This window comes from Marmota marmota, unplaced genomic scaffold, assembly GCF_001458135.2.
Source record: "Marmota marmota marmota unplaced genomic scaffold, marMar, whole genome shotgun sequence".
NCBI classification, from domain to species: Eukaryota; Metazoa; Chordata; class Mammalia; order Rodentia; family Sciuridae; genus Marmota; species Marmota marmota.
Genome location: NW_026000240.1, coordinates 29,825,191 through 29,842,541, shown reverse-complemented (window position 1 = coordinate 29,842,541; position 17,351 = coordinate 29,825,191). Strand labels below are relative to the sequence as shown.

General features: G+C 49.2%; 1 protein-coding gene and 1 long non-coding RNA gene across 12 annotated transcripts in view; one reads left to right on the top strand and one right to left on the bottom strand.

Moving 5' to 3' along the window:
• LOC125613570 overlaps positions 1–12,351 on the bottom strand; it is a 141,934-nt gene extending 129,583 nt beyond the window's left edge. The window contains exon 1 of the long non-coding RNA XR_007344123.1: positions 12,183–12,351. This is a non-coding gene — a long non-coding RNA (uncharacterized LOC125613570). The remainder of the gene's footprint in view (positions 1–12,182) is intronic.
• Positions 1–17,351, top strand: part of Tmem108 (transmembrane protein 108) — a 295,713-nt gene that overhangs the window by 267,765 nt on the left and 10,597 nt on the right. For 7 of the 11 annotated variants that reach the window (XM_048794202.1, XM_048794204.1, XM_048794201.1 and 4 more), the window contains 2 exons: positions 3,838–3,933; positions 10,473–11,873. In XM_048794202.1, coding sequence (XP_048650159.1) covers positions 3,838–3,933; positions 10,473–11,873 — 1,497 coding nt within the window. The remainder of the gene's footprint in view (positions 1–3,837; positions 3,934–10,472; positions 11,874–17,351) is intronic. The other 4 variants (XM_048794209.1, XM_048794208.1, XM_048794211.1 and 1 more) reach the window with 1 other exon arrangement.

Here is a 17,351-nt window from a genome sequence, read left to right as displayed (position 1 = left end):
AATTCTCTTCTATAAAATATATGGAGTGCTCTCTTTAAAGTTTAATTTTGTGGTGGATCAGCAGATCAGCAGCTTTTTCACTGCGGTGACCAAAAGATCTAACAAGAACAGTCAGGGGAGAGAAAGGTTATTTGGGGTTCATGGTTTCAGAGATCTCAGTCCAGAGATGGCTCATGGCTGAAGAGTATGGCAGAGAAAAGGGGCTCAGCACATCCCACAAGGAAGCAGAGAGAGAGCTCTGCTCAATAAGGAGACAATGTGTACCCCAAAGGCATGCCACAGGGATCCCCCTCCTCCAGCCATACCCTATCTGCTTACAGTTATCACCAAGCTAATCCCTATCCAGGGATTAATGCACTAATGATCTATCTATCATTTCACCTCTAAACATTCTTGCATTCTCTCACACATGAGCTTTGGGGGGACACCTCATATCTAACCCTGTAACAGCAAATAATAATTGTATTCATTTATGGGGTGTGATGTGATGTTTGGATAATGCTTACATTGTGGAATGATTCAATCAGGCTAATTAACATATGCATCACCTCAAATATTTATCATTTTTCTTTAATGGTGAAAACATTCAAAATTCTATTACTTATTTGGAAACATGCCACCCATTGTTAACTATAGGCCCCGTGCTGTGCGACCGACCAGTGGGACTCATTCCTCCTAACCGAGACCTAGGGCCCCTTCACCAATGTCCCCCCTTCACCAATGTCCCCCCTTCCCTGCCTGACCTCACACCTGCCTTTGCATCATTTTTATGAGCCTCTTCCTTTCCGCTGGGGAGTGGGCAGGGCCAGCAAGATAGAGCACTTGTGTCCTTTCCCATGATGTCAGCAAGATGTTCCCTGAATACTAACACGTTCCTGTTATATTTTATGAGAGGCCAAGCTGACCTTTACCTCCATCTCATTCCGACTCTCTTGTCTTTGGGAAGACGCCCTTGCTGTGTGACCTCACATCCCCATCAGAGCTGATTCTGTTCCCTGCCTGCAGAGTAGCTCCTGAGAAGCAGCAGCCATGACCTTCAGTATGTGGGCACCATGTACTGTACCAGCCTCCAGCTTTATTCCGTCCACCTCCCCTCTGTGCCAGGAGCTTTGTGTCACTCCTCATATACACTTGTTCCTTTCTTCGTTCAGGGGAGCCTATAGCCATGTGTCAGAGACATCATGGTGCTGTGGGAAGAGCCCAGAATCAAGATGTCTTCCTTCCCCAGAGTCTGGGCAAGAGAAAGGACAGTAAGAAAACCCAATTCAAAAATCCAGCACTGAAAGTCCCCTGATGTCTCAATCCATGCTGGTCACTGAAAGGGCTTTGATTTCACTTCTCTGTGGGTGGCGTTCTGGTTACTATTGCTGCCTAACAAACCACCCCAAGATTGAGCACCTTAAACCAATAGAAACCACTCATTTTGATCATCAGTGTGTAATTTGGATAGGGGTCACTGGTCTCTGCTTCACCCAGGCTGGGTGGCTTGGTGGGTGCTGGGAGATGCTCTTCCAAGATGGCTCACCCACATGGTTGGCAGGTTGTGCCAGCTGTCATCTGGAAGTCCAGCTGGACTGGAGGCCAGGGGCCTGCCTCAGTTCCCTTCATATGGGCCCCTCCCTGGGCTCCTCAGGTTTCCTCACAGCATGCTGGCTGGCATCCAAGAGGAAATACCCCAAGAGCCAAGAAGAAACTGTTCATCTTTATGGCCTGGCCTTGCAAGTCAGGTGACATCTCTTTATCCAACGTCACATTTAGAAAGAAAGAGTAGGTTGAGCTGTACAATGATGGTCATTTTTAAGCACCGCCACTGGTAAGCGACTTGAGGAGATTTCTTCTTTTTCAGCAAATACCTGTTATAGCTCAGGTGCTGGTCTAGACATGGAAACGTGACATTGAACCTGAGACAGTCCCAGTCCTGGAAGCTTCAACAGAGTTCACATGGGTGGGCAGACAGACCAGACCGTGGTCATTTCCATTGAGTGAGATGCAAAGGTACAGGTGAGCTTAGAGGTCACAAGCACCAGAAGGGATTCCTAACAAAGTCTTTGAGGCCTGGGAACCCTTCCAAGAATAATCTAGGAAAATGTTTGTCCCAGGTTGAATCAAAAGATCAAGACTTCAGAAAGCCGAAGAGAAAAAGGCAGCATAGTTGCCTCAAGTGTGCCTGTACTTAGGAAAAGTTTATTTTAAATTGTGATGCTCAATGATAATAGTTGTTCTCATCAATAATAACAATCTTGTTGTTGTAGTCAGCTTTTCTGCTGCTGTGACTAAAATATCTGACCAGAACAATTTTACAGGAGGAAATGTTTATTTGAGGGCTCACAGTTTCAGAGGTCTTAAGGCTGGAACCTACCAGGTGATGTCCCCAGTTAGATTCTCAGGGCTCTCCGTGAGTCAACATCGTGGCAGAGAGTGTGTTGGAAGGAAGCAGTTCACATGATGATCAGAAAGCAGAGAGAGAGGTCACCATTCACCAGTTTCAAATATATATCCCATAGGCACCCCCCCAATTTCCACCTCCTCCAGCCACACCCTACCACTTCAGTTACCACTCAGTTAATCCCTATGGGGGATTAATTCACTGATTGGGTTAAGACTCTTAAAACCCAATCATTTCTCCTCTGAACGTTCTTGCATTGTCTCACACATGAGCTTTTGGGGGACCCCTCACATCCAAACCATAACAGTTGTTATTATTGTTGTCTTTAGCAATAACTCTTCTGCTCATGTAGGACATTTTCCTAGATCAAAAATTTATCAGTCCATGGCCAGGCATGGTAGTGGAATGCTCAGAAATAGTCTGCAATTCCAGCTACTCAGGAGGCTGAGGCAGGAGAATCACAAGTTCAAGGCCAGCCTCTGCAACTTAGTGAGACCCTGTCTCAAATTAAAAATAAATAAAAAGAAAGTTCTTGGTAGTAGAAAACTCCTGAGTTCAATCCCAGTACCCCAAAGAAAAAAATATATATATTTCTCAGTCCCCAGCATCTCTGTGTTGAACCACAACACAAAGAAAAGACCACTGATTCCAATTTTAAATCAAATTAAAGCAAGCTTATATTGTGTACACAGAGAGAGCTGGCCAGCGACTGTCTCACCCAAAGCCGGGCTAGAGAACATCCTCCCAGCTCTCCAGGAGAAAGGTTTTATAGCACAAAGTGGGGTGTCTTGGGAACTTATAACAGGGTTCTGGCAAGCGTAATACAAAGGCAGATAGCAGGTTAATGAGCTACGTGGCTTAACATTTCAAGGTAGGGAGTAAATCGAGATTCCAACATCAGAATTTATGAGGTCCCGCTGAAGTTTTAGGGAGGGTTGTTATCTGGTCAAGGAGAGCCAGACATGGGTGAGTTTGGAATTAACTTTGTGACGAGATGGCTCCCGATCTTAGGATAGAATTAAATTGGGTTCCTCATCTGGGGCAACCAGGATCAGAAAAACCTGGTTTTAAATCCCGGGACTGCCACATGGTGGCCCTTTTGGCCTTAGACTTAGCAATGAGTTAACTTGGAGAAGATGGGGGGACTCAGGCTGCAGATGTGTCATGCTTACCTGTTTTTTGCTCCCAGGAAAAAGAGGTGTGTGTGTGTGTGTGTGTGTGTGTGTGTGAGAGAGAGAGAGAGAGAGAGAGAATATGCATGCACAGGGAAATGAAAGGAAGAACGTGCGAGTGTGGGCACATGTGTGTGCATGTACGTGTATTTGTTGGCACACTGTGACCTGTCAGCCACTCAAAGCTGCAGTACAGGATCGATTCATGTTGACCAGAGGCCACGGGTGTGTCTGGGGCCCACGGGCCCGTCTCACATGGTTTTCTTGCATGTGTTCTAGAGATTGTGCTCTGGGAAACAGTTCCCAGTGGAGTCATGGACCTCATCAGTCCAGCTGTTGAACCAGTGATCTCCGGACATTTCTGGAACCCACCAGGTGATGTCCCCAGTTAGCTCTAAGTACTGAGCAGAACCTTCTGCCCTTCCGCCCTGTGGTTGGAGGCATCTCCCTAGCAGGACTTGATGGGAGGGAACTTTTGAAATGTGGCCCTATAGAAAAGGCAGCAGCAAAGATTGGTTATGAAAACTCCTTGGTTCCATTTAAAAAAAAAAAAAAAAAAGCACCAAGGTCACAGGTCACAGGCATGGCTTATGCCTGTTGAGAGCAGTCACTCAGCTCACCCTGAGTCAAGGCTGCATATTTATTTCTGAGTAAGGAAAACCAGGCTCCAAGATCTAGGAGTTTATACTTAATCTTAAAGATAAAAGAAATCATTGGAGTTCAGAGATCAGAGCACACGGGAATCCTGGAACCACAGGGAATGGAGAAACTCTGACTATGGAACATAGTGGACTTGGCCAACAGTGAATTGGCCACGGTCCCTCCCAGCCCTCACCCCATGTGGCTGTGTGCCCAGGGTAAGTCATTTCACTTTCTTGGACCTCCACCTTCTCATCGGTAGGATGATACCAAGAGAGCTAACATCCCTTCCAAATAAAAGGTGATAGGCTTGAAATTAGAAAAGGTCATTTCCTGGCAAGGTTTCATATTACTGCCCATGTAGACAACGGCTTCCCTGATGGCCAGACTTGGTGTGCTGTCGACACTCCTTCCTGTGTTATCCAAACATCACATGCAGAAGCTAAAGTCCCAAGTGTCTTAGGTTCTTTCGTGCTGCTGTAACAAAAATGTCAGAGACTGGGTAATTTATTTCCTCACAGTTTCAGAGACGAGGAACTCCAAGATGGAGGGACTGGCATCTGATAAGGGTCTGGTGCTGGGTTATCCCATGGCAGAAGAGATCAAAGGGGACCCAATTCATCTCTTTAAAAAGGACCATCTTCTGTTCTAATGAACCTTCTCCCTCCAAAACCACATGAATCCATTCATGAGGGTGGTGCCCCCATGACCCAAACACCTCCCACCAGCCCTACCTCCCCACCTTGAAGTTAACAACTCATGATCTTTGGGGGACACATTCCAACCATTGCAGCCAGCATGTTCCAATAAAAACAAAAATACCCATAAGAGGCTTAAAGCAGTCACAAAATAATTTTTTTGTTCAGGAATCTTAGGGCTGACTGAGCTCAGGGAGGCAGGTTCTCACTGGAGTGGCTTGTGTGATTGCTGTCCAGGAGCCAGGCTCATCTTGTAGACTTCTTTACTGTCATGCCTGGTGCCTGGGTGGGACTGGGACAGTGGGGGCTTCTCAGGTGTTCCTGCCATGTGCCTCAGGGTCTACTCCATGTGCCTCCATGTGGAAGAGTTTCTGAGAACTTGCAAGCGTGACTTTAAAACACCATACCAAATATTCAGCATGGCTAAGCTGCTGCCATGCTTACTGAAGTTGAATGACTCAGACTCCTGTGATTTTCTGACACAGGGGTTTCAAAAGGCAATGGCCAAACTGGGCGTGGTGGCACACACCTGTAAATCCTAGGCAGCATGAGAGGCTGAAGCAGGAGGATCACAAGTTCAAAGCCAGCCTCAGCAACAGTGAGGCACTAAAGCAACTCAGTGAGACCTTTTTTCTAAATAAAATACAAAATAGTGATGGGGGTGTGACTCAGTGGTAGAGAGCCCCTGAGTTCAATCCCTGGTACCCAAAGAAAAAAAAAATCGCCAAAAAGATCTTGCAGTAGAAACTTAGTATAATGTGAAAGGAGGATCTATTCACAAGAAGATATTTAAAATTGCAAGGAAATGAGATATATTTTCTATTTTTATGAATTATCCATGGATCAAATATGGTGTGTGTCTGTGTGTAAAAGCAATTTTAAGAAAAATTTAATTTATGTATGTAATTTTTCTTCTCCCAAACAAAGGCATGCATGAGATGTCAGGATTGGGAAAGAGGAGAGAATTAAAAAGCAGGGGTTTCTAATGCTTTTATTGTCCTGATACAAGCATCCCCACCCCCCGTACATGCACAATAAAGCTAATTAATGAAATTATTTAAAAGAATATCAAATGTGTCAAACAAAGCCCTGGAATCAAGATAGAAGGAAATAGGTAAGAGAAAAGAAACCAGCAGGGGAAAATAATTACCAAAGATTGTAGATTATTACTTTTGACTGTGCAGAGCATCCTGAGGGGGCAGAGGGGTGGGACAGCAGAGCAGGCTTGGTAAGTGAAGTGGTTGATAGTGTAGACTCCGGGGCTACACTTCCCAGGTTCGAATCCCAGCTTGCCATTCCCCAGCTGTGTGACCATGAATGGGTTCCTCTACCCCTCTGGCTTCTTTCTCTCAATTGTAACAGGGAGCTAGTAATAGTACCTGCCTCATCAGGTTGCTAGAGGATTAAGTATGTCCATGCACGTCACCTTTGAGTAGTATGTGGCACATAGGAATTGCTCAGTGTATTAAACAATACTAGACATTTTTTTCTTTACCAATTGCCTTTGCCAGATGCAAATGTCATGCCCACTATGGAGTACAGGCAGCCAACCAAATAAACACACGAAGAAGGAGTCCCTTTCCTTCCCTTGGCTCCTGAGATCACATATGCAGTGGAATTCTAGGAAGAAGGAAGTCTTCCTGTGACATCTGGGCATCTGTCAATCTGTGGGCTTCCATCCCCAACACCTACCCTTATTCTGACACGTTTTAAAAATTGGTTCCACATTTTAAGCATGTCAAGCTAGATTTTCGTTTTAGTCTCTCTTAGATATTTGGAATTAGAGCCTCCAGAGTCTATTATGCAAATCAATGCAAATGATATGCAAAACAGCAGTAGCCCCAGATTGTGGGGAGGGGAGTGTGTAGGCCAGCACAAAGGGTCTTGAATGAAAATTTGCATGTGTTAGGGGAGCCCGGGTTGAAGGCCTTGCACGTTTATTGTGACAGTGTGCATCACATTCAGTTGCTAACATTTCGTGCCAAGGAGGAGAGGTGAACTCCTGTCTGATTCCCATAATGAAGGTGGCAGTGGTGGTGGAAGGGCGTGTTGGGGCAGTGATTTTATGATACAATTGAAAAGTTGCTTTGAAATCATGGCCATGGTCCCGTGGTCCTGGCGGTCTCCCCAGCCAGCTGTGTGTTCACCAATAAGTCCCCTCCGCCAGTATCTCCCAGTGTGCAATGAAGGGATTGCGTTAGGTGAACTTTAGGGCCCTTCATTGTGACGTCCAAGTGTCATCTCCAGGTAAAAGCCTATGATGGCCGTACCTGTTCGTTATATCAAGGATTCACTCTAATCTCACGCAGCGGCTCACACCCGTAATCCCAGCAACTCCGAAGGCTGAGGCAGGAGGATGACAAGTTTCAGGCCAGGGTCTGCAATCGTGAGGCCCTAAGCAACTGAGCCAGACCCTGTCTCAAATAAAAAATTTAAAAGAACTGGGGGTGTTGCTCAGTGGTTAAGCACCCCTACGTTCAATCCCCAGTACTAAAAGAAGAAGAAAAAAAAAAAGATTAAAGAAGTGGCTGAGAGGTCATTTTACAGTCCTCCTAGAGTTCTTATAACTTCCAGGGATGCAGACAAACAGCAGCAGCAAGGGCCAAGAGACTTACAGAGTAAGTTCCAGCAAGTTCCTTGGGCTTCCTGCTGGGAGGCTCTGAGCATGTGCAGTGCTCACAGTGGGGAAGTCAGGGCAATTTCTCTCCCTGAGTATTTTGAAGACTAGGCCTTATAACCCCTCTGCCTCTGGATTGCTGAAAAAAAAATTCTCCTGGAGGCCAGAGTGGCTGCTCTTTCACAGCAATCCTGTCCGTGGGGCCTGTTGGTATCTTTCCCAAACCTCTGTGCCACCCTCAACTCTGCCAAAAGGCCACTGTGTCCTTAGTCTCTGGGTTGTGATTGTATCAGACACATCTGGGGCTTTGCCCCAGCAATCCTCAGGAGCCTTATATTTTAACTCCAGCTGTTGCAGCCCCACCAGTTGAGTGCAGGCATTATCTGTCAGACCCTAGGCCCAAGGCTTCCCTGACTCAGCCCCATGAGGTCCTGGGAGTACAGTGGAGGCCCACTCAGCTAGTGCAGGCTAGTGCAGAGGACAGCCCCTAGGTGAGTGAGTATTCTCCAAGCAGGCAATGTGGGGTTCAGCATACCCAGCTCCTCAGACATACCCAGTGAGTTTGAGTTGCCCACCCCATCATCTCAGAGCTGCCCCGGATGTTTTTTCCCTATTTCACTCATCTCAGACCCCCAAGGCTGACCTCACATCACCTCCAATATAAACTACCTGCACACAAGCCCCTGTTTCTGTCTCTCCCTTTTCAGACAAATGCTTGTATTAGTTTGTATCAGTTGGCTAGGCTGCTATAACAAAATACCACAGACCATTATCTCTTTATGGGTTCTGGAGGCAGGAAGTCCAAAATCAAGATGGCAGCAGGGTTGGATTCCTGAGGCCTCTTTCCTACCACCTACACACTTTCTGCTTTGACCTCACAATTTCATCCATCTGCGGACACAGCCCCTGGTGTCACTCTGTAGGTTCTAATCTCTTCTTATTAGAAGAACACCAGTTGGACCAGATTAAAGTTGCCCTATTGGCCTCATTGTAACTTAATTATCTCCAAATACAGTCACATTCTGAGATACTTTGAGGGTTAGAACTTCCATATATAAATTCAGGGTGGGGACACAATTCAGCTCTTAACAACATTTATATTAGACCAAGTCACTCATGAGACAACCTGGGGGCTTTTAAGGGAATATTCTATGAAACATTGGCGATTGCCCATCAGCCTCAAGACTGTTCCTTTGGTGCTAAGGTGCAAGGTGTGTGGGGCGGGGTGAAGGGGAGCTGAAATAACCCAGAGCCAACAAGCATAGCAACACATTGTTTCTTTTGTGGATGCAATTTCAGATCCTCTTCCTCTTCCTGCATTAATGGGGGCAGTTGACCAGGAAAAGCATACATTTAGCATACTGGTTTCACATACTTCTGATATGATCTCTTCGAGCCTCAGTTTCCCACTGTGCAAAGTGGTTGTGAGGATTAAATCAAGCACGGTTTTTAGGACTGACTGAAATAAGCCAGGTGCTCTCTTGATGTATGATTGAAGTCATGAATGAATGCCTAAAAGAATAGGCTGCTTAGGGCCGACCATTGGTCCTAGGGATGATGGGCACGGTAACCTTCACTCAACCCCAAGTTCCTTAACCCTTCACCTCTCACTTAGAAGTTCAGGTGAGAGGCACAGGGGTCTACACGCATACCTAAGGTGATCACAGGGCTTTGGGTCCCTGCCCCTGTCAGCAGCTGCTGGCCATCCCAGCTAGTGTGTGAATCCTGGTCAGGACCCCTGATTTGACCGTATGTCCTGCTGGAATCTGGACAAGAACTCTGACAAAGTTAGTCCTGGGGCCAAAGTCTGGAATCGCAAAGAAGTGTGTTCATATGAACAAAGGGTCGTGGGCAGGTCAGAATCAGGACCTAGGAACTGTCTGCCGCTCCTCAGCAGGAGAGACCAGCTCTTCCTAACCACAGGTGGGCCCAGTCCACCTGGCAGTCTGTGATCTGAAGGATCCGACGTTATGTATGAGGTGTTATTTTTAAAGACTGACTCATGCTGCTAAGATTAATAAGACCATGCATATTTAGAAATGTTTTTAAACGTATAGGTTTTTATCCTTTGCATCTTTTCAATGAACTAAAAGTACACACATTGACTGTCATGCAATTTTTTTTTTTAAATGTTCAAAAGGGCTCCTCCTACTCAAAAAGACTGGGTACCACCCAGGAGATGTTTCAGAGTTCAGCCACTTAGGTGCCATCGGAAGAGCTGTTACTAATAACAAAAACTCCAGTGCCAGCTGGCTTGTATAGAGTGTGTTTTCTATTCCAAACTCTGTACCAAGTGCTTTATGGGTGTCTGATCTGGATGCCCTTTCCCTGGACCAGTGTCCCCTTCCTTCTGTCCCTCCTCTTTGACACTGAGACACCTCTGCCTTCTTTTAGGATTGTTTGTGGATTTATGCAAGCTCCTCCAGGGCCAGGTGCTGCCCTGCTCCATTTGGGGTCCTCAGGGTCAAGGAGAGGGTAGCCCCTCTTTAATTGTTTGGTGATGAGGCTCAATATTTGTACCTTTGTCCAGTTCAGAGAAGGGAAGAGGAGCTGGTTCGCTCTGCCCAGCCAGCCTTCCTCATGCAGTTCTGAGTGGTTCATGTGGCCAAGCTGGCCTTGCTCACTCTTAAATTGTAAAAGACAAGGTACCATGGAAGCCACAGCCTCTGAAGCTCCTGCTGTGCCTGAGGCGAAGGCTGATGGCCTAAGACATTTGAGAAAGGACGGTCCAGCCAGTTCCACTGGCTCTGGGTCTCCTGATGCTGGCATCTCTTCCTAGCCGTGTCCAGCTGCACACATGGTTCTGTGTCCCACTGAGTGTCGTGCATCAGTGTGAGTCTCAAAAATGCTCCTGACGCATCCCCTGCAATCCCAGAACTTTCTAAGGTCATGAGTAAAGAGGGCACCTCTGTAGATGGCTCCCTGGGGATCTCACCTCTCCTCTCTGTCTCCCTCTCCAGGCTTCCTCCTGACCTTGGCACTGACCGAAGCACTGGTACTTGCTGTCCAGGAACCATCTCCCAGGGAATCTCTCCAGGTCCTCCCCTCACGCAGTCCCCCAGGCACCATGGTGACAGCATCCCACAGCCCTACTAGACCCTCCTCCACGGCGCTGAACCCCCATCCCGATGGACCCTCCTCACAGGCCGCCGCTACCACGGCAACGACAGCCCATCCAGATGGGCACCCTCCTACAAACACTGTTCCCACCGTCATGGTGACAGCAACCACCCCCCATCCTGAAAGGCCCCTGCTCACAGGTTCCCCTCCAGTTCCTATGGCAACCACACCCTCGAATTCAGAGGGCCGCCCCCCTGGGGAGGCCGCCCCCACCATCCTGCTGACAAAGCCAACAGGAGTCACCAGCCGGCCCACCGCAGCCGTCCCCCGGGCTACCACCCGCAGGCCCCCCAGGCCCCCCGGCTCTTCCCGAAAGGGGGCTGGGGGTTCATCGCGCCCTGTCCCACCTGCCCCCGGCGGCTACTCTGGGAGGAAAGAAGGCCACCGAGGACGCAATCAGAGCTCCACGCACCTGGGGCCCAAGCGACCCCTGGGGAAGATATTTCAGATCTACAAGGGCAACTTCACAGGGTCTGTGGACCCCGAACCCTTGGCCCTTTCCCCCAGGACCCCACCCTGGGGGAACTCCTCTTCGCCACAGCCCCAGACAGTGGCTGTGACCACAGCATCCGGAAGTACCTCGTGGGCACCCCCCACTACCCCTGCGGTGCCTGCAGAGGACAAGCCAGGCCTTAGCAGAGCAGACCAGGGGGGTGTCCCCACCTTCACCAGCCCAGGAGGGGAGCCGGTCGCCACAGCCGCCTCAGGTGCCCCTGCCCGTCCACAACCTGCCCCAGTGCCTTCTCAACGCCCCCGTGGTGACGTGCAAGACAGCCCCAGCCACAGTGACTCTTGGCTTACTGTCACCCCTGGCACCAATAGACCTCCGTCTGGCAGCTCTGGGGTCTTCACAGCTGCCCCGGGGTCCACCCAGGCTGCCTTTGATGCCAGTGGCTCAGCCCCTTCCCAGGGGATTCCTCAGGGAGCATCCACAACCCCAAAGGTCCCAGCCCGTCCCCCGGGGGCCTCAGAAAACACTGTTTCTCCAGCCGAGGAGGAGGCTGCGGCCTCCCCCACCGTGACCGACAGGGTGCCCAGTCCTCTCTCCACAGTGGTGTCCACAGCCACAGGAAACTTCCTCAACCGCCTGGTCCCCGCCGGGACCTGGAAGCCCGGAACAGCAGGGAACATCTCCCACGTGGCTGAAGGAGACAAGCCCCAGCACAGAACCACCATCTGCCTGAGCAAGATGGACATCGTCTGGGTGATCCTGGCCATCAGCGTACCCATCTCCTCCTGCTGTAAGTACCTCGCTTCTCCCCACTCCCCTCCCTCCTCCCTCTCTGCCCACCATGCCAACAGTACTCACCCTTCGCCCTAGAGTTCTCCCACCCCCACCAAGTGGGCTGCAAGGCTCCCGGAGTCCCAGGAAACCAGGGAGCAGGTCAAGAATCACGGCTTCTCCCTGTCCCTGGTTCTGGGCCCCGCCAGGCCATGGCTCAAATGTCCTCAGGTCATAAAGCCACAGTTCCCAAGAGCTGGGGAGGACCTTACAGACAATCTAATCCAACCATGTATTTTTCAGGAAAAAAAGAAAAAAAGAAACTTACCCAGGTTCCAAGAGTCAAAGGCAGGGCTGGGACGGGACCTCAGAGCACCTTCCAGCGAGTGCTCCTGCCATGACACTGACCTCCCTCCAGGGCAGCCTGCCAGACCCTGCAGTAACATGGCATGAAGTCAGTGGGTGAAAGCTGAGCCTTCCAAAGAAACAGCCTCCAACCAGCCAAGTCCTCATTGACCTCTCCTCCCCCGCGTTCCTTCTTGTCTTTTCATTCCTTTCCTCCTCACTCCCTTCTCTGGAGAGACAAGAGGAGGTAATGCTCCCATGCAGTGGGAAGTTCCATTGGCCTTGGCAAAAAAAAACACATGGCTCTTGCAGCAAAAGGAAGGCTTGAGAGTTATGTGGTTATGTGCATTTTAGCTCCTCTCCACCTGCACGCCACCCCCAGCCCGCTTTATTTGTTCTTGGGTGGTATGAGCTGGGTGCAGGGTGGACCTCATCCTTCCATTTTGCTCTTGTGAGGTCCACCAGCATCTCCTTACTGCTGCCTGTCCCCGTGTGAGGAGTGAGGAGTCGGGGGACATTTTCCCTGATGTCTCCATAAAGAGTGGAGGGCTTCCTTCGTCTTCTCCGGGTGGTTGATCTTCTATTCTCAGTTTCTCTGGTAACGTTGCAAGAGTCTTCACTGGCCTCAGCCCCATCCCACCCCACCTGGTTGCCATCCAGCCACCCCCTGGACCCTTCTAAGGATGAGAGCTCCCACCATACTCCTCACTCCCTGGACAGCCTCTTCTTCTTGGACCCTTCAGGATTTCTCCCACTCTCCTGGGGGCCTGAAGTTGGCCCCCTTATAATTTTTACCCCATGACCCCAAGCTGTGCCTTCTGAAACCACACAAATCAGTCCATCTAACCATCCAGGAGCAATGGAATGGCTCTCAAGGGCAGCGTTCTTTGTCCAATCTGCTCATCCTTGACCTTCGAGTCTCCTTCATAGGGCTGCCTTGGCCCTGGTCCTGTCCCCCATCTGTCCCCTCTGTATGGCCACCACTTTATTCCTGTTTACCTAGAAAGGAACACAGTTTTTCACACATGCCCAGCCATGACGGAGGAAGCTAACGGTGGACGCTTTGGCCACAGTCAACCTGCGCTGGCCTCAGCCCTGTTGGTCGTACTGACTTGAGGTCATGCCACGGGCTCACCTTGATCTCAACAGGCTTCCCACAGGGCAGGGGCCTCCTCCAGTGCAGGCTGTGAACCCAGGACCCCCGGCTTCTCTCATGCCATGGATTAGTGCAAGCGGTCCGTGCCTTTAACATGAGCTGTGATTTCCGCTTGGCATTAGACTCCCCCCCAGATATTTTCTAATCTGGAATCTAGATTCTTCCCAGGCGCCACTTCCGCCTGCTCATTAAGCCACACAAACTTTCTGTGTTTGCAGGCAGCCTGCTGCTGCTCTAGGACCCTAATCTGGAAAAGTGAAAATATTTGCAAGTTGCATATTTCATTCTTAATAAAAGCAGCTGTATCGTCTCTCATGGAAACACATAATTTATAAACTGTGATTGCCTACTTCTAAAATGGAAGAATGATAATGAGACAATGTAGCACTCTTGGCCAATTTTTTTTTTTTTTTTTTTTGTACCAGGGATTGTACCTAGTGGCACTTTAGCACTGAGCCACATCCCCAGCCCTTTTCTATATAGATACATTTAAAAAAAAAAAAAAAACAGGGTCTCACTGAGTTGCTTAGGGCCTTGCTAAGTTGCTGAGGCTGGCTTTGAATTCATGAACCTCCGGCCCCAATAAAATTATTAATGGTCGTGTTTGAGAAGGAACCACACAAGAGACAGCTTTTTACTTTTCCACCCTTTACATGTGTCTTGATGGATACTCTAGTTTACAAAGTGAGTTCCCCATATGTTTTCTTAATCATTCCTTCTTTAAAACAAACTAGTCAGAGAAAATAAAACAAAAACGGAAACGAGGTACCAGGGTGGACTGTAGTCATCATCCACCCTTTACAGATGGGAATTAAGTTGCTAGGTAAAGTAATTTGCCCAGAGTCCCCATCTTGCAGTCAGTCAGCCTGGAGGTGGTGTGTAAAATCCATTTGTCTGATTCGGTGCAGTGTTTTGCAAGTGCCCACTGTATGCCAGGCACTGTGCCAAGCACTCGGGAACCACAGATGTGCAACTCTCCCCAACTCTCAGCACCCAGTAACCCCCTGGCTGTCCTTTGCCTGAGCTAGAAAGGGCAGGGTGGACCCAAAGCCCCCGCAGACCACACCCACCTGGGTTTTGCTGTTCTAAAATGACTCCTACTTCTCCCCCTGTGCTTCTGGGAGGTGTGAGTTCGAAATTAGATCAGATCCTGCTGCAAAGCTGAAAATCCCAGCGGCTGCCTACACCATGGATCCAGATGTCAGTAGAGACAGGAGCAAGGACACAGCTCAGGACTGTACCTGGAGGACACTCCTGATGTTCTGAAAGGAGACTTCAGGTGCTGGGGGTAGAACATCTTATTTTCTAAAGTGAATTATGAATGCTGTTCAAAGTAGACTCTGGTAGCCCCTTGGGAATGACAGAGCCCATCTCCATACTGAAGGCCCCTCACTTCTGCCTGACCCTGGCTGCCTTCGTATCAGCTCTGTGTCCTTGTTCATGGTCCCGACTCCTATGGGACCATCGTTAACTCTGTGAAGGCCCCTGTGAGAGGGAAACTAAGATCAAAAAAAAAAAAAAAAATTATGAGCCTCTAAACCCCAGGCTGTCTCTGGAAATGTCCTCATCTGTTTGGATGATGTTCCCACCGGGTATTCCAGGCCATGTAGGCTAGGTTCAAGTGTAGACTTCCTCCCTCTGGCCATTCAGACCAGCATCAGCTCTGGCCCTGATTTCTGCAGCCAGGGCTGCTGGTCAGGGGGAGATGCATGATTTCTCTGCTTCTGGTAGAAGCAGCAGGGAGAGTTAGCAAAACCTCCCCTGCTTGTCCCAAGAAGGGCACCCACAGTTCACCTGCCCTTCCAGATCACTTGCCCCACCCAGTGACTGGAAGAGTATATTTGTGCCAGGGCTGGGGGAAAAAAAAAAAAAAAAGCTTTTTTTTTTTTTCTGAGTCCTGCCAGACACTCGCAGCCAACAGGGTTTCAGAAGTGCTAAGAATTGAAATTGATTGGATCCAAGCCACAGCCAGCCACAGCAGGGGAGCCATGTGGCTCCTGAGCTGGTCTCTGCTGCCACCATCAGGATGCATGGTACCTACAGACTCCTGTTAGAAGCCTCTGGCCTGGCATGAATTGTGGTCCTCACCCACCAGTCAGTGGTCTGGATTTTCACAGGAACGTCAGTCCGGAGGCCCTACCAGGCTCTCTTGCCTGTGTACATGTGTCACATCCATCCTCCAGAATATTTTCTCCCTGCCCCGCCATGAGCAATGGAGGATGGGATCAGACAGGGAGGCCCCTGGCAGGTGCTGCTCATCTGCCAAGCTGAGCCTGACAGACAGAGTTGAGCCTCCCAGCAACCCTGGATACCTGAGAGTTCATGTGCACCTTGCACCAGGGCAGTCTGACTTCCCTCCAGACTCTGGAGCATTAGGCAGCATCCTGAGTTAACCTATCATTGCACCTAATGATGGGTAGCCATGTTGGTTGTTCATGCAGACCTGCTCTGAGAATATAGGTCCCTGTGTCACTCATAGGCCTTTAGTCATTTTGTAATTCTATAAGACATCCTGGGTCAGAATGACTCCTAGCAATGAAAAGAATAGAAGATGTTGGAACAGAAGGAAGGGTGGATGGGAGGCTTTTCTCCTTAGAGTTCATGGACCAATGGAAGAAGGGGGAAGGGAGAAAGCCAAGGGCAAGGTAGGGTTGTCCAGGGAATGTCACCCTGCCACAGCAGTGTCATGCGCTCCTTCTGATAGCTCTTATCAGTGCTTCCCAGCTAGCGCCCCCTGCTGGGCTTCTCTAGGCATATTCCCAACTGCCAGGCTGGGGAGCCAGACACTAAGCCCCACAACCTGGCTTCCCCAAGCCTCTGACCTCATTCCATACCCTAAGGACTCCCTGCAGGCTCCTCACTCAATCCCCAAAGGACGGAAATGACAGTCCACAGTCCTGCTCGGTCTTCACAGTGACACTACTGAATTATTCCTTCTACTCGCTGGTCTGTTTTCTCATCTGTAAATTGAGGGGCCCAGTCTGAAATATATCACAACTTTCTGTTCTCTCCAACTTCCCTAATTTGTACCCTGCATGGCTAACCCTGCTGCGCTAGAAAGATCTGGCTCATGGAATCAAACAGGCTTGCATGTCAGCCCAGCTCTTGCCACTCACCGGCTGTGGGACACAGACATTTCCATGTCTGCAACACCCACCTTGAAGACTTGTAAAACAGCAGAGATGATACGTGCAAGGACTTAGGTGAGGGTCCGCCACAGAGAGGGTGCTCACAAATGGCAGCGATTGAGTCACATTCGTTATCCATCTCGTTGCTATTAGGATTTACAGTGTATGCCCAAACCGGCCAGGCAGAGAGCCATTCAGCAGGTGTTTAGAAAGGTTGGCTCCCTGGGGACCTGTGGGGCTTCATTTCCATCTCTTAGCCCATGGCAGATCCTTTCATCTGAAAGCATTTCCCCTCCCAGAAATTTGAACATAATATCTAGGGCTATGCCTTAAAATCCGTGACCTCCTCTTCTCCTGTCACATCTGACAAGCCGTGGATGGTTCCCTGTTGACATTCATGGGAAGCCAAGAGAGTCTGCTTAAATGTCAGCCCTGTTTGAAAACTCAAGGAATCAGGGGCCTCATTCATGTCTGCTGACCTTGATGGCCATTGCCTCTGGTGACACAGAAAATTGAAGATGTTCAGCTAAGTGGGGGAGGGAGTGGCTGGCACCCTGTGTTTGGATGCACCTGTGAAGTTGGCGTAGCACTCTCCTTACCCAGTGCAGGTGTCCCCCAGTGTTCAGGATGACATAGGATGGCAGGCATCAACTTGAAGGTCACCGAGACCTGTGTTCAAATTGCTTTAATTAACTGGGTGATCATGATCCATATCGTTAATTCCCATGACCTTTAATTACCTCTTCCATAAATGGGATGAGCACCAATACCTTTCCAAAGTGGTTCGTGTGAGGGCTTAAATTGGCATGTAAAGTGCTCAGGTACTGGGAAAACATTACACACTCCACAATCTAAGTTGTTGTACTTA